General features: G+C 38.8%; 1 protein-coding gene across 1 annotated transcript; it reads left to right on the forward strand.

Annotated features, from left to right (window-relative positions):
- On the forward strand, nt 1-26572 carry LOC112190240 (aldehyde dehydrogenase family 3 member F1). The gene is made up of 11 exons (XM_024329664.2): nt 1-268; nt 378-446; nt 547-643; nt 1260-1466; nt 1559-1683; nt 1780-1884; nt 1973-2145; nt 2349-2439; nt 2518-2667; nt 2757-2989; nt 26433-26572. The coding sequence occupies exons 1-11, from the start codon at nt 77-79 to the stop codon at nt 26437-26439; spliced, it is 1449 nt and encodes a 482-aa protein (XP_024185432.1). The 5' UTR covers nt 1-76; the 3' UTR covers nt 26440-26572.
- Nucleotides 26573-27468: the final 896 nt, after the last annotated feature.

Here is a 27468-nt window from a genome sequence, read left to right on the forward strand (position 1 = left end):
GCAAGAGGCACACGAAAATTAGAAAGAGAGAAACAAACATTGTCAGAAGTTAATCTGTAATATCACCATTGAAGCAATGACAGAAATAGTAGAAGAAACACTGTGTGAGCTGAGGCAAACCTTCAAGAGTGGTAAAACCAAAAGTGTTGCATGGAGGAAAACCCAACTCAATGCTCTTCGTCAGCTCGTCAAAGATAATGAGGAAAAGGTCTTTGAAGCACTCTATCAAGATCTTGGCAAGCACCCGATTGAATCTTACAGGGATGAGGTAGCTTGGTGTTCTTAATTTGTTACTTTATTTTAAGCCTTGTGTATATGCATATGTTTATATTTGTGTAATTTCCTCAATGATTCTTGGTATATATGTTTCATTACAGGTTGGAGTTGTGGTGAAAACAATCAATCATACTTTGAGCAATTTAGACAAATGGGTGGCACCTACAAAGGTACTCTGATATGAAGGCCATAAAGGTTTTAGGCTTTTTCTGATTGAAGTTTAAATCTGTGACTTCTGTTATCTTTGCGAATTTCTGTCATTTTTGGCAGGGTAAATTACCGTTGCTTTTTTTTCCGACAAGGGGAGAGGTGCTGCCGGAACCACTCGGCGTAGTTCTCATCTTTGCATCTTGGAACTTCCCAATATGTGAGTCCACTTATCTCCTTAATTATAAGCACCATCTATAATTTGACCGCAACTTTTGCAACATAATTATTTAGTCTCTTCGATCGAGTTTTGACACTTGTATGGATGTATAAATATTGTCTATTCTCAATCTGTAATTAACAAGGGTATTTGCCTATACTATTTTACTTAAAATATTGAAAGGTGTAAAATCAATCAGTTCATCTCAATGCTGTCAAACTCTCAATATCAGATTAGCTGTTGTAGTTGTGCTAGTTCAGAAGCAAAGCTGTTATGGTGTTCCAATAAAATGATTTGTATCCAGCTGAGACTAGTTTTTACTTATAGACTCTGTATAGTGATGATAATTAAGATGTGCAAATGGAAAGTTTCTTCGAGTTTTGACACTTCTATAGATCTATGAATGCTGTGATCCATTCTCAACTTGTAATTAACAAGGCTGTTTGCCTATTACATTTTTCTTCAGCAATCTTAACTAAAATAGTAAAAGAGTGTAAATCAGTTCATCTCAATGGTCTCAATATGAGATTAGGACATATGGTAATTTTATTTAATATACATATCAACAGTTGGTAGTACACCAAGAAGGAAAACTAAATTTCTGCTTATGATGCAGCTTTGGCTTTGGATCCTGTAATAGGAGCAATAGCTGCAGGGAATGCAGTGGTTCTAAAACCTTCAGACCAAGCACCGGCATGCTCTTCTTTAATTGCTAAAACCATACCTCAATACATGGACCCTAAAGCCGTAAGAATCATCGAGGGTGGACCACAAATTTGTGAAAAACTCCTGCAGCATAAGTGGGATAAGATATTCTTTACTGGTACAGATTGAATTTCACAATCGCCTCATATTCAAGAAAAGTAAAATGTGGCATAGAAATTTACATAGCTATGGTCATATTGCCTCTTTCAGGAAGTCCGCAGGTAGGGCGCGTTGTCATGACTGCAGCTGCCAAGCATTTAACACCTGTTACACTAGAGCTGGGTGGAAAATGCCCTGTCATCCTTGATTCACTCTCCAATCCTTCGGATTTAAAGGTTTTGAGTTAACTACATAGTTTAATGATTGGCCTGTAGGAATGAAGTTGCAAAATATAATGTTACTGAGTTTGCTTTTGTTGTGTTGGCCTGAAGGTGGCGATCAAAAGAATTGTAAGTGGAAAGTGGGGACCTTGCAGTGGGCAGGCATGTATAGGAATAGATTATATGCTCGTTGAGGAAAAGCTTGCTCCTACTGTGGTAAGCATGGTCATGAGTAATGTTCACTTTGAATAATGGAAGTCTACTGCCTTTCTGATGATTAGTGTCCTAACTCTATGTCATTTAGATCGAATTGTTAAAGAAAACGATGAAGAGCTTTTATACTGAAAGCCCAAAAGATGCAAATTGCATGGCCAGAATTGTAAATAAGCACCACTTTCAGAGAGTGCAGAATCTCCTCAAAGACCCTCTTGTTGAAGCTTCCATTGTACATGGTGGTTCACTGGATGAAGAAAACCTGTAAGTTCTCAATCCTGTTTAGCCAGACTATTTGAATTGGTTAAGATAACTCTGAAGCATAGCTGTTGTAGTTGTACTAGTTCGGAAGCAAAATTGTTATGGTGTTCCAATAAAATGATTACTATCCAGAGAATGTAGTTTTCAGTTCAAAACAGAGCTTACATTTATGATTTATCAATCTGTTTTCTGTGCCAACTGTCCAGGTTCATTGAGCCAATAATCTTGTTAGATCCACCACTTGATGCTGCAATCATGAATGAAGAAATCTTTGGCCCACTACTTCCAGTAATCACTGTGAGAATTGATATACTGTTTTGTGATTTTCAACTTCTTTGAAAATATTGTTCTGAAGAATGGCCTTAACTTCTGCAGTTGAAGAACATTCAAGAAAGCATTGAATTCATAAATGAAAGGCCAAAACCTCTAACCATTTACGCCTTCACCAAAGATGAAAACTTTAAGAAGAAAATTTTATCAGAAACATCCTCAGGGAGCGTGACTTTCAATGACGTCTTGATTCAAGTACCACTTCCAATTCTTCTATTTTTATTAGTTTTGCCATTAAATGGGGCACATGAGACTAACTTATTTGAACATCTTGCTGTGTACAGTTTCTCTGTGATGATCTACCCTTTGGTGGTGTTGGTTCCAGTGGATTTGGGAGGTACCATGGGAAGTTTTCTTTTGATACTTTCAGCCATGAGAAAGCAGTTCTGCGAGCAGGCTTCTTCCCTGAACTTGAGGCTAGATATCCTCCTTGGAATAACTTCAAAATGACATTTATCAAACTTGCCTATGACCTTGACTACTTTGGACTATTTCTGCTCCTTGTTGGACTTAAAAGGTATTAGTATTTGGATGGCTAGATATCCTCCTTGGAATAACTTCAAAATGACATTTATCAAACTTGCCTATGACCTTGACCACTTTGGACTATTTCTGCTCCTTGTTGGATTTAAAGGTTTTAGTATTTGGATCGAGTAGTTTAAGTAAACCAAGAACGTACAACCTGTGCTGTACGTATTGGTTGTGTGTTGGTGTTTATATATGAACACATGACAAATGTAACCTATTCATGAGCTATGAATCTTATACTCTTTGAATTTTATATATCAATATCCTCAGAGCTATATAAGGCTCTTTCGATCTCTCACTTACATCATCATCATCATGGACAATAAACATAAGTTCAAAACACAAAAAGAAAGAAAAACATTCAGGTCTGAAAAAAATCCTCACGCCACCTCTATTTCAAGAAAAAAAATTCAACCAGTTTTCGTCTCAATCCAAAATTGCCTCTATGGCCACGTCTGCTTCAAGACTCTAAGAGGAACAGAAAATATCCTAAAGAACTGGAAATTCCTGGGTGAATTCACCAGGGCTGGAAATTCACAGGGCTTTTCCAAGGACTGGAAACTGACCAGGATTCAAGCTAAATGAAGTATCATCAGCCTTCTCTACAGTGGCTCGTGAAACATCTTCAATGTCACCATTGAATCTGTTACCACCCCACTGTTTCCGCCGCCCTTTGTAGCTATAATCTTTCTCTGAAGACTGATGGGGCCGCTCGTCAGATTTGTCGCTATGGTCGTTCTTCTTCATCATCTCAAATTCTTTCAAGGTGTATGTGACAGTTGACTTCTTCTGAGCAGGAGCAGTTTCAGTAGCATCAGGAGGAGCAGCAGCAGTATTCTTGTTGGCCTGGACTTGTTGATCCTGGCCAGCTCCAGCCTTCTTTTGCAATCTTCGCCGCGCACTTCCATTAATATTTGGCCTTCTGGGCATAATACCCTGGCTTCCATTCATTCCTCTAGCAACCTCCTGTAATTGCCTGATTCCCTCTTCCACGTTGACGTTATTGTTTCCAGTAGCTCCTTGATTCTCCTGAGTCTGACCAGACTCATGATTACCACTCCGAGGGCCTTTCTTTCGAGTTTGATACTGTACTATTTGCCATCCCTCAGCATCAGGATCAGCCTCTTTAGTAGTCTTCTTTGCTTCTTCACTCTTACTCTCTCGAGTTTTAGTAATACTGGAGAGTGAAACAGAATCCGCAGGATCTTCCTGTGGGTGTTGGCGGCCATTGGAGGACTTCACAGTGCCGCCAGTACTAGTACTAATTGGGATGGTAGATTTTGATTTTGCTACTGAAGAAACAGGACGTCGACGCGGTCTCTGTTTCTGCTTCTGTTTCTCCTTCTTCTCATCATTCTCCTTTTTCTCTGCTGCTAGAAACGAAGCCTCTGCTTTTTCCTCGACAGCACCAACGAGATCCTTGACATGTTTCTCAGCCAAAAGACTAAAGGGGTTCATTAGCTGAACCATGATTTTAAGATAGATGGAAGACTTTGCTAATGCTATCAGCCATCAGAAACACAAATTACTATGGTTTTTCATCACAGGAGGAAAGAGAAAAAGGCCTTCGGCCTAGGTTTGATGATTGACCCAAAGTCCGCTATTAATAGTAGGCTATACTTGCTCTCCAAGCCAAAAAAAATTGTTTAGAAATAAAATCCTGATTTGTTTAGCAATAAATGCTTGATTTAGTAAATCAAAATTTCTAGAAATCTCTACGACTTGCTTGATATTTACTTCAGAATAAACAGAGAGCCGTCATTAATTCAACATTAAAGTAAAATCTTCATAAATGAATGTTCGATAAATTAATAATATTTCTCCAGTCTCGACTCGGAACTAGTTTAACGTGGGTAGGGGTCATCATGGGCCTGGCTAGGGCCAGCCCTAACCTAAATTTTAGGGCTTAGGGTCAGGTCGGACATGATCTAGTCAAAGTCAACAAAATTTTGGGCCGGGGCTTAAATATGCTAACCCTTACCCGCCCAAAAGGCTCGAGCTGCTAGGGTTGAAAGGGCCGGGTCGGGCCTACCTTCCAAATAGGGCCAAATAGCGCCGAAATGGGCTGAAAATGGTCTTATTTTGTTTAACTAAAAGAAATACATTATTATTTTTTTCCTCAAAATGTGGTTCAATAATTATATAGGTAATACAAGACTCATTATTTTTGTTGATCATATTTAATACACACACACACACATATTGGAATTAACTTATAACATTTATAAATATTAGTTAAGGTGGTTATATTCAATTAACTATGTATCTAAATCTCCCAAAATTAATTGTTATTTAACAATGGAAACAAAAATTAAAGAAAATAAAGCTTGGGAAGTCAATTACAAAGAAGATATAAGTTGTATGTTATAGAAAAAGAGAAACATATATATAAAAAAAAAAAATTATTAAGGCTTAATTGGGCGGGCTTAAAAGGCCGGGTCGGGCTTGACCCTAACGGGCTCAAACAAGCCAGGATTCATTTGTATGGCCCATATCCTACCATATTTGAGAAAGGGTCGGGTCGGCCTGCCCTAATGCAAAGGCTGGTAGGCCTTCAGCCCAGGTAGGTTTAGGGCCAAATGATGACCCCTAAATGTGGACATAAAAGTGCCAAATAAGCTCTAGGCAAATAGTAAAAACTATGTGTGTTCTTGGTGACTTGGCTTGTTGGATTGGTTGTTATGATTAATTTGCCCCTATAAGTATGGGCTACATAGGCAAACTTAACGGCAGAATGGATGGAAGTACCATATGAGGAAACAGCGCTTTAGTTCAGGTACCATCAGGGTAGTTTTAAAAGTTTAGGTATCAAAAAATGCAATAGACGATAGTCCAGGTACCATATGAAGATTTTTTTTTTTACTATTTGCCCATAACTTATTTGGCACTTTATGTCCACGTAAGCAAACTTAACGGCATAATGGATGGAAGTACCATATGGGAAAGCGATGCTTTAGTTTAGGTACCATCAGGGTAGTTTTAAAAGCTAAGGTACCAAAAAATGTAATAGACAATAGTCGAGGTACCATATGAGGATTTTTCCCTTCATTTTAACATCATATGTTTTCTAACATTCCGGGAAATTTTTAGTGACTACATTTTTTTGTTTATAAGATAACTTGAACATGTCACACAAGAATTTATGTACCATTGTGGCTAAGTATCAAGGTTGGTAGTACTCAATAACTAGGTAAATCTAGAATATCTATCTTAGTATCGGGCCTGCCTTGAGTTTTGGGATGCAGTATTTCTATTGCCTGAAATGACAACGCTGTGTCCTCTTAGGGTTAATTTGGCTTAGTTTTCCATACTACATCTTCTTATGTCAATCAATTGTGATTTACAATTGGGCTAAATACTTATTACTACCCTGTAATTTGGGTCCAAAATCAATTCAGTCTCTAAACTTCTAATTTCATCAAGAACACCCCTGCACTTTCAATTTTAGTTTAATAGGTCCAATTTGTTAGTCTTCCGACAATTGAGTAATTTAACTTGTTGACGTGACTCATATATGGCCTCTGTTATTTTGTGATGTAGTGTTTAGGTGGTCTACATAGTCAATTTAGGAGTGAGTCCCACTATTAGAAATTTATTAAATAAATAGTTTTTCAACAAATAATCCAAGTATAACTTGAATCCATAACAAAATATTAACGAATTGGACCTATTAGATCAAAATTGAAAGTACAAATATGTTTTTGATGAAATTAGAAGTCCAGGGACTGAATTGATTTTGGATCTAAACCACAGGGTAGTAACCAGTATTTAGCCCTTTACAATTTGTTTAATTGAGACACTTTGTGTTTGCTTTAATTAAGATAATCTAATTTACTGTTGTTATTTCAAATTTGTTTATACGATTACTGACAGATCGGGAGGATGTTCTTGTTTTATTGTGCGTGTTTTGGCATCAAAATTTCAAAAAAAAAAATAATTGTCATTTTGGTTCGAGCTAAATCGTATAAGTAATTGTTATAAACCAAATCCAGAGGTGAAGGGAAGTTATACGTTCTTAGGAATCCTACAAGAACATCCTCCTCTCCTCTGCTTCTTCCAAACATGTCTAGCTAAGCATATTGTCATACAATCATGAGGGTTGAATTAATAAAAGATGGAACTAGTTCAAGCTAGAAGAGGGTACGGAAGGCTTTCTCATTATCATTAGAGAAGCAATTTCAAAAATTATAATACTTGAATAAGTACCCAAGAAAACTAGAAGCTAGCCTTGGAGCTGGTCCACAATATGGATCTGATGTACAATCTTAGAGTAAGTTCACCCATTGAGTCACCGGGTCACCCACTATTCACTGCTTTTTAGTGTTTATTTCCACCCTCTGGGTTATCGGCACAGTTTTCAAATTGACCTGGGTCACTGGGTCAGTTTGCAGGTCACGAAAGTGACCCAGAAAGTGATTTCGGTGACCCAGGTCAGTTTGGAAACTGTGCCCGTGACTCAGAGGGTGAAAATAACAGTAAAAAGCAGTGAATAGTAGGTGACCTGGTGACCCAACCAGTGAACTTGCTCTTAGCTACACGCAGTGGCGAATGCATAGCAGGACGAGTGGGGGCCACTGCCCCAGTCAGGTTTTAACATTTGGCAACTGAGTATTTTTTTTTTCTTTTCTTTTTCTTAGCTTAGCCCCCAGTGAGGTTTGATATCATATATATTATATACTACAAGCAAGATACTCTCCAGTGTGGTTGAAGCTTATTGTTCTTACAGGTAATATGAGGAAAAATACAAACAGAGGTCATAATGGGAGTGAGAATGTAGATAATTAAAGTCTATGCAGCAAACTGAGGAGGAGAAAAAATGTACAGTAATTGTAGAATTACAATTTTGTTAAACTAATGTTATGATATTTTGATGAGAAAAATTCAGTCACCGTCCCTAAACTATGCTGCCAAGGCCAATTTCATACCCGAACTCTCAAAAGTATCAATGTGATACCCAAAGACGTATTTTGATATTAACGTGATACTTCCGTCAAAAATCTCTAACGCCGCCGTTTGTTTGCTGACGTGGCAAGCATCTGAGTCCCATGTGATATTTTATCAAGGGTAAAATTGTCTTTCTCTACTAATTAATTAAAATAAAAAATTAAAATTAAAATTAAAAAAAACATATCGAGCTCTGTCTCTGTCTCTGTCTCTCTCTCTCTCTCCCTTTCCCAATCTGATCCTCTCTCTCCTTTCTATCACAAAATTGGGAATGGATTTGTGGATTTGTGAGCTCGCTCTAAACCATGGCCACTTCCTCCTACCAGGAAACCCCCAGACTTCAAGAAAGTCCAAGAACACGTACTTGTGGAAGGGTTTCGGCGCGGTCCCTAACGCCCTGAAGGAGCTCAGAGAAGAAGGCCTGGATCTGACTCCGATCCCGGCGACCTGCAATAACAACAACAACAATCCCCTGGATGAGACCAAGAGGGAAAAGTCTCTGGCGCAGAATTTCGTGAAGCTGTTCGTGTGTACCGGATCGGAATCAAAATCGATTTCTGTTGATGAAGCTGCGAAATTACTGCTTGGAGTAAGGGATGCACAGAATGTATCGGTGATGAGGACGAAGATGAGGAGGATCTATGACATTGCGAATGTGTTGTCGTCAGTGAATTTGATTGAGAAGACTCATACGGCAGATACAGGGAAGCCGGCGTACAGGTGGTTGGGCCTGAATGGGAGAAGAGATGGTTTGAATTTGAATTCGGAGTCGAATTTGGAGCAGGCTAAGAAGAGGAGCTTTGGGACAGATCTAATGGATGCGAGTAGTAAGAGGAGCAAGGTTGTGGAGAAGAGAGTTCAAGATCAGGGTGAGGTTGAGAACTGCAATTCGGATGGCTGTGGGGCGAAGGAGAGTTCGAAGAGCTACCAGTTTGGTTCTTTCACTCCGGTGGTGGTTCCAAGAGCTAGGAAGGGTGTTGACATCAATAAGGTTTGCTGGGAGAGTCTTGGGGCTTATTATCGGCCTCAGTATCAGAACCAAGCAATGAAGGAGCTGTTTTCACATTATAGGGAAGCGTGGATGTTGTGGAACTCTCAAGTTGCTAAGAAGAATCCAATTCAGAGTTCTTGATGCTTCAAGGTACATTGCTTCTATTCAATTCTCAGGGACGACGCCGAGGCTTCTATTTTGGCAAGGAATCAGTGATAGAGAGTTTTGAGTTTCAGGTTTCGGATTTCCGGTGGTGCTGGGATTCCTGGGAATGGTAAAGAGCTCTGCTTGAAAGTGTGTTTAAATGTTTCGGTTTCATTTTAGGTGGTAGTTGAATCGTGATAGTGGATCCAGTAGGTGTGTTATTTTGATGATCAGTGAAGATGTACTGGGTTATGGCGGAGAAGAAGATATGGGCGTCTGCCGGGTGCCCAGAGCAGTTTTCTGGGTGCAGAAAGATTTGATTTTTTTGCAGGAATTGGAGAGGATGATGGCAGCATTGGTGATGGTTTGGGCGGAGGAGAAGGAGAGGAGAGAGAGAGAAGAAGAAGAAGATTGAGGTTGAAGAAGAAGCAGAAGCCATTTTTCTTTGATTTCTTGGCTAGAACAAAATCCCAGAAGAACAAGAAGAAAAAGAAATGAAAAGGAAAAAAAATGAATTAACAAAAAAAAAAGGGTAAATTAGTCATTTCACTTTTTTTGGGGGGCCCACATGCTTGCCACGTCAGCAAACAGACGACACTGTTAGAGATTTTTGACGGAAGTATCACGTTGATATCAAAATACGTCTTTGGGTATCACATTGATACTTTTAAGAGTTCGGGTATCAAATTGGCCTTGGCAGCATAGTTTAGGGACGTGGTCTGAAATTTTCTCTATTTTGATACATATAACATATAATTGATTAGGCACCGTTCCTATCGCCAAATCTCTCTTTGTATATAATTGTATATGTAAAGGGTGATCCCAATTCCGAGACGACCAGACCTTTTCCTATTCTTTTTGTTCTATTGAGAATCCTCAAACTACCAAACTTCAAGTCTTCGAGTCCGACTTCGACTCTTTGAGTCTTCAATCTCTGCCATGAAATTCTTCCTTCTTTTTTTTTTTTTTGAACTGCGATTCTTCCTTTGCTTCTTGTTAATTGGTTTGTACCTTGTATTTAGTTTGTTCTAATGGATTACCTATATAACTATATCTCATAGTTTATCGATACTGATCATTGCTTGATTTAAAACTTATCAAATTAAAGTAGCTGCAAAGATACTGATCTGCTTTGTTGAATTTGATTCAAATTCTATCTTTAGGTTGTACACGGCAGCTTTAGGATCTCCTTTCTATTTTGCTTCTTGTACACAACAGCTTTATATGATGTACACAGCAGATTTATATATTTGCTTCAATCTTTTCACTCATTTGCTTCCAATTTTTGCCCCTGCTTATATATATTCCTGCATCCGCCACTGGCTACACAATGAGATCATGTAGCTTGATCATTCCACTTTTATGAGAACCTGAGGCATATATGAGAGCTTTGTATATTTTGAACAAAAAGAAAGGAAATGATGAACAAGAGGTCTGTATAGTATTCAATTCAGAACGAGAACCTACTTCAAAATGAGAGTGCTAGTCAGCTATTTATACAAGAGTGTCAAGTAGATGGCAAAATACACTTTTAACCTTAACAATATATGCATTGCGTGATTGAGTAGTTGTTCGATCACATACATTTGTTTAACCTGGCTATGATCGAGAAACCATGAAAAAAGTATGTGGAGATTTTTGCCATTTGAAGAGATGGAGAATGGATCAATGACAACTTATAGTTTAATTTAGTGCCTTCCTTTTTCTTCTTATTAGTTGGTTATTCATTAAAATGTCATTGTGACCGAGAAGATGGGCATGTTGGATCTTGCTCTCGATCATGTGTTTATGATTAAAACTCTTATGGCACGTTTACTTACTTGGAATGGAAAATAATCATGAATCGGAGACAAGTGGAATGGGAGAAGAAAGAAATCAGTATTGATTCCGGAGGAATGATTCCTAAACCCATCACCCCCCTTCGTAATTGAATTCCTGAGTATTCAGGAATCGATTCCTGATAAGGAGGTGGGACCTACATTCATTCCGATTCCTTCATGTGTTAGTAAACGTAGGAATTCTTTTACCCGGAATCATTCCGATTCCTTTATGTGTTAGTAAACGCAGGAATGTTTTTACCCCGTAATCATTCCCTTTCCTTCCAAGTAAGTAAACGTGCCCTTAACTCATATGAAATATTAGAAGAAACTAACAACTTCAATTACAACTACGATTATCACTTGCATAATAAGACACCATCTTTATTCAATTTCCAAAAATTAATTTACAGAAGGGGGTCAACCAAAATTATAGTGACCAAGGTGAAAATATAATAAATCTCATGCGTGCATCATTAAAATCTTATATATGTGCCAACCGATGATGTTGGCATGTAGCTATTAAGACTTCTAAAGGAAACGTATGGTTAAGCCATTACGTATAAGGCTGTCAATGGGTTGTGTCGGGTTGGGTTTGTGTCGGGTCAAAGTATTTGTCGTGTCGCAAGATACAAACTCAAACCCAACCCATTTAATAATCCTGTCAAAAATTTAAACTCAAACCCAACCTATTTATTAAACGGCTTATCCGTTTCTAACCCGCTTAACCCGTTTAACAAACATGTCGTGTTGTATTAGACAAAATGACCTATTTAAAGATTAACAATGCGACACATTTAACTAAAAAAATGCATAAATTGATTAAATTCACTAAAAACTTCACAAGACGAATAATATAAGTAATTATATATATTCATAAATAATTAAATCCAATAATTATAAAAGTGTTCAAGGAAAACCTAATTTGTGTTTAGCCCAAGCTCTAGGTTACTTGACCTAGTGGTAATAGGATTTAATTAGAAGGATCTAGAATCCTATTCAATGTAGAATTACTTTCCTTGTATGATTGAGATTATATGCATTGTAATCCTCTATATAAAGAGGCCCCTATTATCAATGAGAATACACAGCAAATTCCTCTCAAATTCAGTTTCTCTAGAACACGTTATCAGCACGAGCCCTAACCCTGAAATCCTAAATTCGTAGCCTTCAAATCCCAGAAACCACCGCCGCCCACCTTGAAGATCTCAACTCCAGGAATCCAGAACCGGCGGCCCCACCCCCAGAACCGGCCTGAATCTACCTGAACCGGCCACTGGAAGTGACCAAATCGGCCCCCAAGAAGAATCCGTCGATCTTCTGCCTGATTTCGCATCCTTCCCGTCCACCGATCACCGCCATCTTTTGTCAGAAGCTGCCAAGCCACCCCAGGATCCAGGAACCGGTGGAACTTTTCCGGGAACCGGTCGGCAAGACCCCGAACCATCCGGTAAATCACTTGACGTTTCCTTGCCGGTCTGCATCTGCCAAATTTTCTCCAGTCAGCCCAACCCAGTCAACCTGCAGCGCGGCCCAACTGATCCAGCCCTGCTTTCGGCCCAAAAACCAATCAGACCTAGAGGCCCAGAAGACGGAAGCAAGCCCAGCAGGCCAGTAGTTTGCCACGTCAGCATCCACACAGTCAGCATCCAGTCAGCTGGCACGTCATCAACCAGACAGCCACGTCAGCTCCCCCGGTCAATGGTCAGTCAACGTCGGTCAACCCTCCGGTCAACATTTTTCCGGCCACTTTCCGGCGACATTTCCGGCCACTTTTCTGGTGATTTTTCGAGCCACTTTTCCGGTCAGCTACAGTAACTTCCGGCGACGACTTTTCCGACCATCTTTTAAGGGGAGACCAAAAGCCGAACTGTGGGGGTTCGTGCTCACTCCAAGCTTGGAGCTTGTAGAGTCCTCCAAACTTAAAGTTTGTTGAGAAGAAAACGATCGACCACATACATCATTGTTTCGATCTAATCCAAAACCCCTCTTGGAATATGATTTTCTTGGAAGCGACTACGCTCAGAAAATCCCTAATTTCTTGGAAGCGACTAGGCTCAGAAATTTAATAGTTTTTCGTGGTAGCCTTTTCGCTCCGAAACTAACCCTAATCTTGTGTTGTTTTTCAGGATGAGTAACCTGAACAAGTTGAACTTCGTTCCACTAGAAACAACTGGCGCAGGATACCATAGGTGGGTCCGAGATGTGCGCCAACATCTTAAGGCTGATGGACTTCTGGGAGCCATCCAAGAGCCTGGTCAGAACGTGCTCTCCATTGAGCAAGCTACTGCTTTCGAAGCAAAACAAGCTAAAGCCATAATTCTCATGACAAGGCACATGAATGACGCGCTCCAAAATGAATACCTCAATGAGGAAGACCCAAGAAAGCTATGGGTAGAACTTGAGCAGCGATTTGGCAACGTTCGTGATTCCCTGCTTCCTGATTTAGAAGTGTGATGGCATAGCCTCCGCTTTTGTGATTTCAAGTCTGTGCTTGATTATAACTCGGAAGCTCTTCGTATCAAGTCTCTGATAGAGTTTTGTGGCCAAGCCATAACTGATACGATGTTGATCGAGAAGACTATCTCTACCTTCCCCGTCTCTGCACTGATGATTTCAAAGAATTATCGGATTGATGTAAATGCAGGACGTATCACAAGGTTTCATGAGCTCATTGGCGCCATGAACGTAGCTGAAAAGCACGACAATATCCTTGTGAAGAACTATAATGCTAGACCCGTGGGAACTAAGCCTATTCCGGAGTCTAACTATAGTTGCGCCCCTAGGAGGACGCAAGGAGCGAAACCCTAAGGATAGGGACAATTCTGGACATTCTTGTCCATATGTTCGCCCTAAAGAGGAAGGAAATCGCCAAGAGAGGCGTGCACGGAACCGTGGAGGTCAACGTGTGAAGAGAGAGAGAGGCAGAGCCTCCGACCATGGTGGTAACGCCACCAAGAGGATAGGTCGTCCAAATCGCGCCCCAATGGCGCCTCGATCAAGGGAGCCTGACCATAATGATGTTTGTTTTCGATGTGGATCAACTGAACATTGGGCCAAAACATGTACCGCACCCCAGAATGTTGCAAACGCATACAAGACGTATCGTGAAGCAAGGGCAGCAAATTACATGGCACAAGAAGATCAAGATAGTGATCTAGATCTAAGGGTGGAAGACTACAAGGATCAAGACCCAGAAATTGGCGATTTTGATTAAGTCTTTTTATTTTCCAAGAGATGTAGGCGATTGCCATATTACTTTTATTGGATTAGATTTTCTTTGATCATAGAAACAATGATGTATTCCGTTGGCTTATGAATAAAATTTCGAGTTCTTTTCATTATGACTCAATTTTGATTCTGAGCAGATGACTTTGTGACTACGATGGCTGGGCCATCAGTATTAATTCAAGGACATGGAATAGCCCAAGTTCCACTTGCCAAATGGCACCTTGATTACAGTTGTCGCAAAAGCTCTCTACGCTCATAGGGAAAATCACACCTATGAATAGCCAATGAATTCCATGCGAAAATGCATGTAGAGAACGGAAATGAGTTCCTTTGCGTTACCTCTAATGATTGCGAACAAAGTCGCATCTTAGAGAAGTTTATGTGTCTCTCTAGTGGACTTTATGTCACTATTCGAGCTATTAAATCCAATAAAGTTATGAGAGAAGATCTCTCGGATTTAGACACATATTGGCTTTGTCATGACAGGATCGATGATCCTAGTCATGATATGATGATCCGTCTACAAAGACTTCACACGGACATCTTTACAAAGCCAGTTCCTTAGGGAAATTAGGACTAAGACCGTCCTCTGCAAAGGATATGACAATACTCATTCTGTTCTTAGAAAGAATCCGTAGGGATTGTGTGGATTGATTCAACCAACTGGCGGACGCTTACATATTTCATGATGTTGGTTGACACGCAAACACGCTGGTCACGTGTTGTGCCATTGTCCACCTATTGATACTGCTTACGCTACACTCCTAGCACATATCATATGACAATGGGCTCACCCTCCAAATCATCCTACTCAGTCAATTGGATTTGACTATGCTAGTGAGTTTACATCGAAGACTTTCGATGGTTATTGCATTTGGGACTGATGTTAGACATCATATTCCCATGAGCACACCCAAATGGTCTCGCGGAAACGACTACGATGGTAGTCCGAACATTGGTAATGCGCACCAATCTTCTTACATCCGCTTGGGGTGATGCAATATCGCATGCAGCTATGCTAATTCGTCTATGACCTACCGCCACTCAATGGTACCTCTGCGTTACAGCTAGTAACTGGGTACACGTATTTTGTACTTACGCACATTTGAGTGAGCCATTTATGTGCCAATTGCGCCGCCACAGCGCTCTATGATGGGTCCTTACAGACGAATGGGCAACTACGTTGGATTTGAGCTTCCAACAATCGTCCGCCACTTAAATGCCCTTGCTAGGCGATCTTCTTATTCTAGATTTGCGGATGTCACTTTGATGAGACAGTCTTCCCGTCGTTAGGGGGAGATAAGAACACGAATGTTCAACAGGAACGACAGGAATTGTCGTAGTCTGTCCCCACTATGTCTCATCTTGATCCCTATTAAAGTGACGAGATCACACAAATATGCTGCAAACATGCCTGCAAGGAAGGACGTCCCTACGAGAGGATGTAGCGCCACCCTACACGGAGGTAGGCATGGCGCCAACGCCAAAGAGAGTGGCACTCTGGCGTTACAGGCCATGGCCCCAGCTAGGATGCGTGGGAGGCTCGTGGGTTCGAAGGATACTTTGGCACATTCCAATCCTTTGATCATCAAGACTCAAAATCCGTCTCATGAGTATCTTCCAGGTTATGGTTATCGTTGGGGGACGCCTCAACGTTAGAACCTATTCCTGAGAATATAGAGCTCTATGAAACTTACACTAGTGTACATGAGACGTGGGATAGAAACTCCATCAGAATTGATGATATAGTTGCGTATTTTGTTGCCCATGAGTTTTTGAGTTAGATGATATCGAACCACGCTCCGTTGATGAATGAATGCCAACGTAGAGAGTTTTTGGCCTAAATGGAAAGATGCGATCCAGGTTAAGATGGATTCTCTAACGAAGAGGAAGGTTTTCGAGCTAGAGATGCCAACACCTCCTAACATAGAACCTGTTGACTAATGGGTCTTCGTTAGAAAGCGTGATGAGAAAAAGAGATGGCAATCTCGCCTTATGGCGCAAGGCTTCTCACAAAACGCCCTAGAATCGACTACGATGAGACATATTCTCTCGTAATGGATGTCATTGCACTCCACTACCCTGTCAGTTTGGTAGTTTCCGAATAACTGAACATGCAGCTTACAAATATGGTCACTACGTATCTCTATAGGGATCTAGATACGGAATATATATGAAGGTTCATGGCGAACTTCATTTACCCAAGTCAAGTGGCTCTAAACCATGGAGCGCGTTTACAATAAGGTTGAAATGCTCACTAAAGTGACTACTTGATTGGGAAGGGATATGCCCACGCGTTTCTATGACAAGTTTCGGATTCTATCGCGGTTCATGTTGGACATGATCTTCATTAGAAGCCCTTAAAGAGTTAAGGGAAACCGCTGAACACTTGAAATCCGAGTTTGAGATGAAGGATTTTGGGAGAACACGATTATGGCTCGGTTTGGAACTTGAGCATCGTGTCGATAGATGCTTAGGCATTTTGACAAGGTCAAGCCTTCGAGCACCCCCATGATCGTCCGTAGTCTTGATGCTGAAAAGGATCATCTTCGTACAAAGGATGATGACGAAGATGTGCTAGAGGCAGAAGTGCCTTACTTAGTACAATAGGCGTATTATTGTACTTATCCCAATGCACAAGACCGGACATCTCATATGTTGTGAACTTGTTAGCTAGATATAGCTCTGCGCCAAATCGACGCCATTGGATTGGTGTAAAAGATATCTTTCGATACTTGAGATGTATGAATGATATGGGCTTGTTCTATCCCTACAAAGAGATGATGGATTCGGACCCATCACACACCAGAAACGCCGCCAACGCTGGCTTGCGTCCACTATCCCCATCCCAAAACGACATGTGTTTTGGAAGGTTTTGCTGATGTTGGGTATCTCTCTGACCCACACAATGGTCATTCCCAATCCGGTTAAGTGTTCACCATGGGAAAAGACCGTGACATCTTGGAGGTCTACATAATAGACTCTAGTCGCTATATCTTCGAACAATGCAGAGATCATTGCTCTTCACGAAGTGGTTCGTGAATGTATTGGATCCATAATTTCACATGTTCGAACAATTGTGGTTTGAAATCTACCACAGATGAGCCTACGAGCATTTAGGATAATGCTACTTGTTTTGAACAAATGAGGCAAGGCAACATCAAAAGCGATAACACCAAGCATAATCAGCAACAACAGACACTCCTCGAGATCAAAGTGAACTAGATTCAATCTGAGGACAGTGAGGCAGACTTGTTTACTAAGTCATTGCCCAAATCCACGTTCGAGAAACATGTGACAAGAATTGGCTTGCAGAAATTATCTGAACTCCCATGATCGTAGTCATCAGGGGGAGGCGCAGACATCAGGGGGAGATGTCTACATGTTCACCTCAAAACGTGAAGGGTGTGTTGTGCTCTTTTTCCCCTTCGACCGAGGTTATTTTGTCCCACTGGGTTTTTGTTACTCGGCAAGGTTTTTAATGAGGCAACGAGAGAAGCACCGCGTTTGGGCAACACAAGGGGGAGTGTTCAAGGAAAACCTAATTTGTGTTTAGCCCAAGCTCTAGGTTACTTGACCTAGTGGTAATAGGATTTAATTAGAAGGATCTAGAATCCTATTCAATGTAGAATTACTTTCCTTGTATGATTGAGATTCTATGCATTGTAATCCTCTATATAAAGAGGCTCATATTATCAATGAGAATACACAGCAAATTCCTCTCAAATTCAGTTTCTCTAGAACAAAAAGCAAAATATTTCAAATGATTGTTGCTATTGGGACCTCCAAATCTGCTCATTTGACCGCACTCTATTATGAATTATTAAATGACATATATAACTATAAAATGACTATTAAGGACAATAATTATACCAAAAATATATTGCATTGATTTTCTATAGTTTTCCAATTCAATAATATTAGATTGCATCTTTTATTATTTTCCTCATCTATTTTAATTTTCCAATTTCACTACATATTCATTAAAGCATTCATATATATTTAATAAGAGTTAAAACTATGATTATGTGACATAAAAATATATGATATATAAGTTGAACGTGTATTAGTGAGGGAAAAGGGAAAACAAAACAAATCATATTATAACCTAAATCTAAGTCTATCCATTATATTTACAAAAAAAAATAAAATGAGCTAGCAATTTTTTAAAATAAATATTTAAATAATTAATCTTGAGATACATAAAATAAAGGTTAAGAAAAAAAATGATTAATCTTCATATTTTTTTGCAGAACTAAAACAGAAAAAAAAAAAAAGTTAAAAAAAAACACAAAATAGTTCATGTTATTTTCTTGTTGATTAGAAATTAATTTTTAAAACTCAATACCTTGTGTTTAATTTTTTTATTGAAAATTTTTTAATGTTGTTTAATTAAGGAATATATATGTAATTAAGATTTATAGAGTAATTAATTCATTGAATTAACTAAGTTTTTTTTTTTAAAGATAATAGTTTGTTTGCAAATTATATGAGTGAGGTTATTTGAGGAAATTCAGTGAGGTTTAATGAGTAAATTTAGTATTAGAAAATTTGATAGGAGGTGTAAAAAGCATAGGATGTCAAGTGAGTAAATTTGGAGGTTCCAATAGAAAAACTCTATCTCTAATCCTATGATCAAATACTCTCAACATCCAAAATTTCAAGAAGAAGTATAATATAATCGGGTTATACGGGTTCACGTACTTCATGTTGGCGGGTTGACCCGTGCCGACCCATTTATTAAATGGGTCATGGCGGGTTGACCCACCGCTGACCCGCTTTTTAATCGTGCAGGTTCAACCCGCTTTATTTCGTGCGGGTTTCGAGTCGTGTTATCGGGTCGTGTCAAAATTGACAGCCCTAAATTTACGTACTTCTATAAATGTGATGTAGTACTAGTTAAATTATTGACTTAATCCATCTCCACCTAATTTGCTTGCTACTATGATAGGCTAAATTTTGCTTTATATATATATATATGGTGCCTAAGTTTTGGTCTGACGATATATATTTCTTCGTTGATGAGATCGATTATGAGATTTTACTACGGACATATGAATTGGGATTTCATTACGATTATTCCAGTTGGTTGTAGATATAGGTGAACAATTGCATCTACCTTGTTTTCTATCTTCTTAATATTGAGGCTCTGATAGAAGGAGCATGCTGCAAGCATGAAGAATGAAATAGTTGTTATTTTTGGTTCTTTAACATCAGTTTTAATTAATTGCTAAATTTTAAAATTCGGAAGCAGGTAATTGTACAAGTAGTCTATATAATCTCACTGAACAAATGTAAATCTGAGGACAACTTAGGTTCAACGTAGAACTAGGAACCTAGCTAGTTCCGATCCCCAAAACTCTTCTTGTGCTCGTTCTTGCAGTCTTGCTCGTAAGTATATATACGTAGTAAGTTTTCAATTGCTCTTTTCATTTTCACAAGGAAATCTGATCATCAGTATGTTAATCGTTAAGACTCATCGATCTCTAATGAAATTTCAGCTCCAGTAAGGGCTCAATCGTTAACTTGAGTTTCAAATTTTGGACGAATCTTCAGAGAAGAAAATCATGGTTGACAGCCACAGCCACCGTCACCGAAACCAGCGACTAGTCCCTTCCGCCTGTCGACCTCGCATCGAATTCGATGATCTCCTTATTGAAATACTATCAAGACTCCCAGTCAAAACCCTACTTCAATTCCGATGCGTTTGCAAGTCATGGCGTGCTTTGATCTCCAGTTCTCACTTGGCTATGAAGCACCTACGCTGCTGCAACGCCAACCGCCACCGCAGGCTGCTTTTCGATCTCAGTCGCAGCTTTCCAATCCATCGACATCAAAGCACTAAACGACGGAGTTTGCCACTCAAGCAGTAAGCTTTGTTTACCTATATCTGTTGGAATTTTGAAAATTGTGGGTTCTTGCAACGGCTTGATCTGTTTACTGGGAATCTCGGATTTGGTTATCTTGTGGAACCCTAGTGCTAGAGTTGCCAGGTTCTTACCAATGCCCAATGACTTTGATTTGGGTACTGTAATGTTTTATGGTTTGGTTATGACTCCACCATTGATGACTACAAGTTTATATTTGGCAGCAAAAGCAAAAGAAATGGTACTCTTGCAACTACAGTTGTGATGTTTCAGCTCAAAACAGAGACATGGAGGAGTATTGATGAGTGATGACCTCGATCATGTTAATTTGTATGGGCAGGGGTGCTTGATAATTGGTGCTCTACATTGGGTAGAGAAATGAAATGGGAAGAGGTGGTGATGATTCAGCCGGTACTTAATTAGTTCAAGGATCATGTCTTTTGGATTAGCAGAGGAGACAATATTTCAGGAGTTCATTCCATTGTCGTATCTAGTCGTGACGAAAAATATATCTCTGCTCGGATTGGGATTGCTGAAAATGGTCTCTTATTTGTATATTTCTATACCGGCAGTGAAATTACACTGTGGGTGATGAAAGAATATAGAGTCAAGGAATAATCTTGGACTAAAGTGATAAAAATTTCTTGTACAGAGATATGGATACCTGGACTTCCTCAAACGGAAATGATCTACTTTTCTCCTATATGCATTTTAGAGAACGGGGAAGTTTGATGAACTGTAATGGGAAGTACCTGGTGGTGCTGCATAATCCAAACGGAAGGGCATGTGTGAATGTTCTTGAGACTCCTGCTAATTTGGCACTTGAACCAGCTATATATGTACGTGGAGAGTTTAGTTTCGCTGTTTAAGGGAAATATCTGAAATCAACCTTTTCTATTGGTGGGCTAGTAGAGAAGCGAGGTGCGCTACTTCTGGAAAAACAAAAATATGAAGATGCTAAGCATCCTAGTTAGCATCAACAGCTCCATATTTTGTACTTTCTGCGAAACATGGATATTACAGGATTATAGATTTTTGTTTATGAATATTGTATCAACAATGAGATTTCCCGTTTCTATTTTTTTGTTGAAATAAGGGCTATGCGGCTGCCCTCAGGCCTTTACTAATGAAACGGATAAATACATAGGAGGGGACATGATGCCTAAACCCCTGATTACAACACACCTCAAGTCTCAAGAGAACCTCCCGACTAATAACAGGAGTCTCTACAACAACAATGTATTCAAACATGCAACTAATAGCAAAGAGTGTCATACCAACTACTCTATTTTGCTTTACAATAATGGTGACATATCGAAAAGTTAAAGCAGTGTCATAGTACCAATAATTTAATAGCTTTCCCAATAAACTGCCAATCAGAAATAAAACCGACTTCAAGGTTTCTATTAATCTGTCGAGGTTTACCATTTCAAGGTTTTACTCATTTCAATGTAGAAATAAGGAACCTCAAAGGAACATTCTCCTGTACTTCTACACATGTCAAGCTTTGGATAATGACTGTCGATTCTGTAAAAGATGGCTATGTCCCCAACTAAGGAGAGTAGGGCTTCCCATATGATTGAAAAGCAATTCCGGAATGTGTAAAATTCCGTCAATATCACAAAAACCCAAGAAAAATATACATTTCTAAACAATTAAGAAAGTTTCGGGATGCAATAACAAACACACACTATACGAGGACTCATGTTTTTTTTTTTTGAAAGGAGGAGGGCTCATGTTTGTTAAATCATGTTTAACATAGATGATTTAGGATGTATGGCTCCAGAAGTTTATAAAAACTGTTTTAGGAGAAGATGTACATTGTTATTCCTTTGGTTGTGCATGGTACCCTAAACTGTTTTAGGAGAGTAGGGCTTCCCATATGATCGATAATGTGTAAATGCGTTTCTGGGTATTCCTTTATCATTTCCTCCAAACAAAGGAGATCCCCTAACTCTATGAATTTTTTTAGAATATTATTTTCTTGAATATCTATTTTTTTAGAATACTCTTTTCTTGAATATCTGTAGTACGTAAAAACTAAAAAGGCTCATCGTTTGGCTTTTATTAGCTCACACAGGCTTGAGATGTCTTTCTTATGAGTAGGTGGAAGTTCTACTCTAAACATAAAGTTCAGTGTGAGAACACGAGGCATGCATTCCGTGATCATTTGTGAACATATAGTAAACATGACAATGATCAACCACAAACCAAAGTTCTGTGTTTTTTCAGCCGTACAAAGATACGGGGATAGATTTCCTTTTATCTCCGTAGTTTAACAAATTGTTGAAGTCGTCCCTACATATTTCAATTTTTCATGTGTTACAAAAATGAACTATGAAATATTAGAAGATACTAAAAATTATTATACTAAATAGGAAGGATTTTGCATAAGTTGAATAAGTATTTCAATTCAAGAAACTACTATAAAATTCAGGGCAATATATCAATCCTTTCCGTGGGGGAAAAGTTTTGCTGCATTTAATAATGTGTTTACCTATCTCATAGATATCAACCAGATTTTCGAAATAATCATTTTTCTATCTATCATTGCCTTGTGGAACCTACCATAACTAGCATGAGTCGAGACAGCTAATTAGGATCAAATAGAGATTACCCTAAATCCAAACTTGACATGAGTTCAGTTTTTTTTTTAAAAAATTTATTTGTTAGCAATGACATAAGTTGAAATTACCAAACAACCACCTGTATTAAAAAGTTTAATCATTTACATATAATATATATATATATATATTAGATATTGAAATTTATATGATAAACAATCAATTAGTCAATATGGTAGCTTAATTTAAAAATAAATAAATGAAGCAATACTCCTCCTTTTGCAATTCTTTGCTAGTATTTTTACAGATAGCAATGAACTCAATTCTGTCAACGATCGAAATTATGAATAGTAATTTGAACTGTTTACCTTTGAAAAATAGAGGATGACTGTTAGTATCTGCATATATATTTAAACAAATAAAACTCTGATGGGCCCACCATGTTTTCAACAAAACTTTATAATGTAAATACTGAAATAGACAGCAAAGAAAAAGCAACAAACATCAGGGAAGGGTATTGATGGTAGGAATTCTGATAAGATGGCTAGGTAGGAAGGAAAGGGGGAAAATGTTGTGTAAAGAGGAACAAAAATAAGACATTGAGGTGTATAAGAAGTATTTTCATAGATCAGGAGTGTATGAGCATTAACCCCAAAAAAAAATTATAATTGTCTCATTATTCGGTCCTTTAAAAACAACTTTCCTAATTCCGCGGCTTCGATAATTTTTATAGATGATATCTATACACGGTGGTCATTTGTCTCTTAACTGTGAGCCGCTCTCCTAGTTACTAAAGTGGAAAATCGTGGCCTTTGTAGTTGGGTGCCTTCAATGCCATTTAAAGCTCGTTTTGTAGTATCCGTGATATATCCATGAGAAAGTTGGCAAGAGGCACACGAAAATTAGAAAGAGAGAAACAAACATTGTCAGAAGTTAATCTGTAATATCACCATTGAAGCAATGACAGAAATAGTAGAAGAAACACTGTGTGAGCTGAGGCAAACCTTCAAGAGTGGTAAAACCAAAAGTGTTGCATGGAGGAAAACCCAACTCAATGCTCTTCGTCAGCTCGTCAAAGATAATGAGGAAAAGGTCTTTGAAGCACTCTATCAAGATCTTGGCAAGCACCCAATTGAATCTTACAGGGATGAGGTAGCTTGGTGTTCTTAATTTGTTACTTTATTTTAAGCCTTGTGTATATGCATATGCTTATATTTGTGTAATTTCCACAATGATTCTTGGTATATATGTTTCATTACAGATTGGAGTTGTGGTGAAAACAATCAATCATACTTTGAGCAATTTAGACAAATGGGTGGCACCTACAAAGGTACTCTGATAGGAAGGCCATAAAGGTTTTAGGCTTTTTCTGATTGAAGTTTAAATCTGTGACTTCTGTTATCTTTGTGAATTTCTGTCATTTTTGGCAGGGTAAATTACCGTTGTTTATTTTTCCGACAAGGGGAGAGGTGCTGCCGGAACCACTCGGCGTAGTTCTCATCTTTGCATCTTGGAACTTCCCAATATGTGAGTCCACTTATCTCCTTAATTATAAGCACCATCTATAATTTGACCGCAACTTTTGCAACATAATTATTTAGTCTCTTCGATCGAGTTTTGACACTTGTATAGATGTATAAATATTGTCTATTCTCAATCTGTAATTAACAAGGGTATTTGCCTATACTATTTTACTTAAAATATTGAAAGGTGTAAAATCAATCAGTTCATCTCAATGCTGTCAAACTCTCAATATCAGATTAGCTGTTGTAGTTGTGCTAGTTCAGAAGCAAAGCTGTTATGGTGTTCCAATAAAATGATTTGTATCCAGCTGAGACTAGTTTTTACTTATAGACTCTGTATAGTGATGATAATTAAGATGTGCAAATGGAAAGTTTCTTCGAGTTTTGACACTTCTATAGATCTATGAATGCTGTGATCCATTCTCAACTTGTAATTAACAAGGCTGTTTGCCTATTACATTTTTCTTCAGCAATCTTAACTAAAATAGTAAAAGAGTGTAAATCAGTTCATCTCAATGGTCTCAATATGAGATTAGGACATATGGTAATTTTATTTAATATACATATCAACAGTTGGTAGTACACCAAGAAGGAAAACTAAATTTCTGCTTATGATGCAGCTTTGGCTTTGGATCCTGTAATAGGAGCAATAGCTGCAGGGAATGCAGTGGTTCTAAAACCTTCAGACCAAGCACCGGCATGCTCTTCTTTAATTGCTAAAACCATACCTCAATACATGGACCCTAAAGCCGTAAGAATCATCGAGGGTGGACCACAAATTTGTGAAAAACTCCTGCAGCATAAGTGGGATAAGATATTCTTTACTGGTACAGATTGAATTTCACAATCGCCTCATATTCAAGAAAAGTAAAATGTGGCATAGAAATTTACATAGCTATGGTCATATTGCCTCTTTCAGGAAGTCCGCAGGTAGGGCGCGTTGTCATGACTGCAGCTGCCAAGCATTTAACACCTGTTACACTAGAGCTGGGTGGAAAATGCCCTGTCATCCTTGATTCACTCTCCAATCCTTCGGATTTAAAGGTTTTGAGTTAACTACATAGTTTAATGATTGGCCTGTAGGAATGAAGTTGCAAAATATAATGTTACTGAGTTTGCTTTTGTTGTGTTGGCCTGAAGGTGGCGATCAAAAGAATTGTAAGTGGAAAGTGGGGACCTTGCAGTGGGCAGGCATGTATAGGAATAGATTATATGCTCGTTGAGGAAAAGCTTGCTCCTACTGTGGTAAGCATGGTCATGAGTAATGTTCACTTTGAATAATGGAAGTCTACTGCCTTTCTGATGAATAGTGTCCTAACTCTATGTCATTTAGATCGAATTGTTAAAGAAAACGATGAAGAGATTTTATACTGAAAGCCCAAAAGATGCAAATTGTATGGCCAGAATTGTAAATAAGCACCACTTTCAGAGAGTGCAGAATCTCCTCAAAGACCCTCTTGTTGAAGCTTCCATTGTACATGGTGGTTCACTGGATGAAGAAAACCTGTAAGTTCTCAATCCTGTTTAGCCAGACTATTTGAATTGGTTAAGATAACTCTGAAGCATAGCTGTTGTAGTTGTACTAGTTCGGAAGCAAAATTGTTATGGTGTTCCAATAAAATGATTACTATCCAGAGAATGTAGTTTTCAGTTCAAAACAGAGCTTACATTTATGATTTATCAATCTGTTTTCTGTGCCAACTGTCCAGGTTCATTGAGCCAATAATCTTGTTAGATCCACCACTTGATGCTGCAATCATGAATGAAGAAATCTTTGGCCCACTACTTCCAGTAATCACTGTGAGAATTGATATACTGCTTTTGTGATTTTCAACTTCTTTGAAAATATTGTTCTGAAGAATGGCCTAAACTTCTGCAGTTGAAGAACATTCAAGAAAGCATTGAATTCATAAATGAAGGGCCAAAACCTCTAACCATTTACGCCTTCACCAAAGATGAAAACTTTAAGAAGAAAATTTTATCAGAAACATCCTCAGGGAGCGTGACTTTCAATGACGTCTTGATTCAAGTACCACTTCCAATTCTTCTATTTTTATTAGTTTTGCCATTAAATGGGGCACATGAGACTAACTTATTTGAACATCTTGCTGTGTACAGTTTCTCTGTGATGATCTACCCTTTGGTGGTGTTGGTTCCAGTGGATTTGGGAGGTACCATGGGAAGTTTTCTTTTGATACTTTCAGCCATGAGAAAGCAGTTCTGCGAGCAGGCTTCTTCCCTGAACTTGAGGCTAGATATCCTCCTTGGAATAACTTCAAAATGACATTTATCAAACTTGCCTATGACCTTGACTACTTTGGACTATTTCTGCTCCTTGTTGGACTTAAAAGGTATTAGTATTTGGATTTGTAGTTTAAGTAAACCAAGAACGTACAACCTGTGCTGTACGTATTGGTTGTGTGTTGGTATTTATATATGAACACGACATATGTAACCTATTCATGAGCTATGAATCTTATACTCTTTGAATTTTATTTATCAATATCCTCAGAGCTATATAAGGCTCTTTCGATCTCTCACTTACATCATCATCATCATGGACAATAAACATAAGTTCAAAACACAAAAAGAAAGAAAAACATTCATGTCTGAAAAAAATCCTCACGCCACCTTTATTTCAAGAAAAAAAAAATTCAACCAGTTTTCGTCTCAATCCAAAATTGCCTCTATGGCCACGTCTGCTTCAAGACTCTAAGAGGAACAGAAAATATCCTAAAGAACTGGAAATTCCTGGGTGAAATCACCAGGGCTGGAAATTCACAGGGTTTTTCCAAGGACTGGAAACTGACCAGGATTCAAGCTAAATGAAGTATCATCATCCTTCTCTACAGTGGCTCGTGAAACATCTTCAATGTCACCATTGAATCTGTTACCACCCCACTGTTTCCGCCGCCCTTTGTAGCTATAATCTTTCTCTGAAGACTGATGGGGCCACTCATCAGATTTGTCGCTATGGTCGTTCTTCTTCATCATCTCAAATTCTTTCAAGGTGTATGTGACAGTTGACTTCTTCTGAGCAGGAGCAGTTTCAGTAGCATCAGGAGGAGCAGCAGCAGTATTCTTGTTGGCTTGGACTTGTTGATCCTGGCCAGCTCCAGCCTTATTCTTTTGCAATCTTCGCCGCGCACTTCCATTAATATTTGGCCTTCTGGGCATAACACCCTGGCTTCCATTCATTCCTCTAGCAACCTCCTGTAATTGCCTGATTCCCTCTTCCACGTTGACGTGATTGTTCCCAGTAGCTCCTTGATTCTCCCTGAGTCTGACCAGACTCATGATTACCACTGCGAGGGCCTTTCTTTCGAGTTTGATACTGTACTATTTGCCATCCCTCAGCATCAGGATCAGCCTCTTTAGTAGTCTTCT

This window comes from Rosa chinensis, chromosome 2, assembly GCF_002994745.2.
Source record: "Rosa chinensis cultivar Old Blush chromosome 2, RchiOBHm-V2, whole genome shotgun sequence".
NCBI lineage: Eukaryota > Viridiplantae > Streptophyta > Magnoliopsida > Rosales > Rosaceae > Rosa > Rosa chinensis.

Excerpts from the sequence above, each read along its gene's own strand:
- LOC112190240 (XM_024329664.2), top strand. The coding sequence starts at position 77 with ATGACAGAAATAGTAGAAGAAACACTGTGTGAGCTGAGGCAAACCTTC. Across the intron at positions 1,467-1,558 it reads GGATAAGATATTCTTTACTG|GAAGTCCGCAGGTAGGGCGC; the intron begins GTACAGATTGAA and ends TGCCTCTTTCAG. Across the intron at positions 2,668-2,756 it reads TCAATGACGTCTTGATTCAA|TTTCTCTGTGATGATCTACC; the intron begins GTACCACTTCCA and ends TGCTGTGTACAG.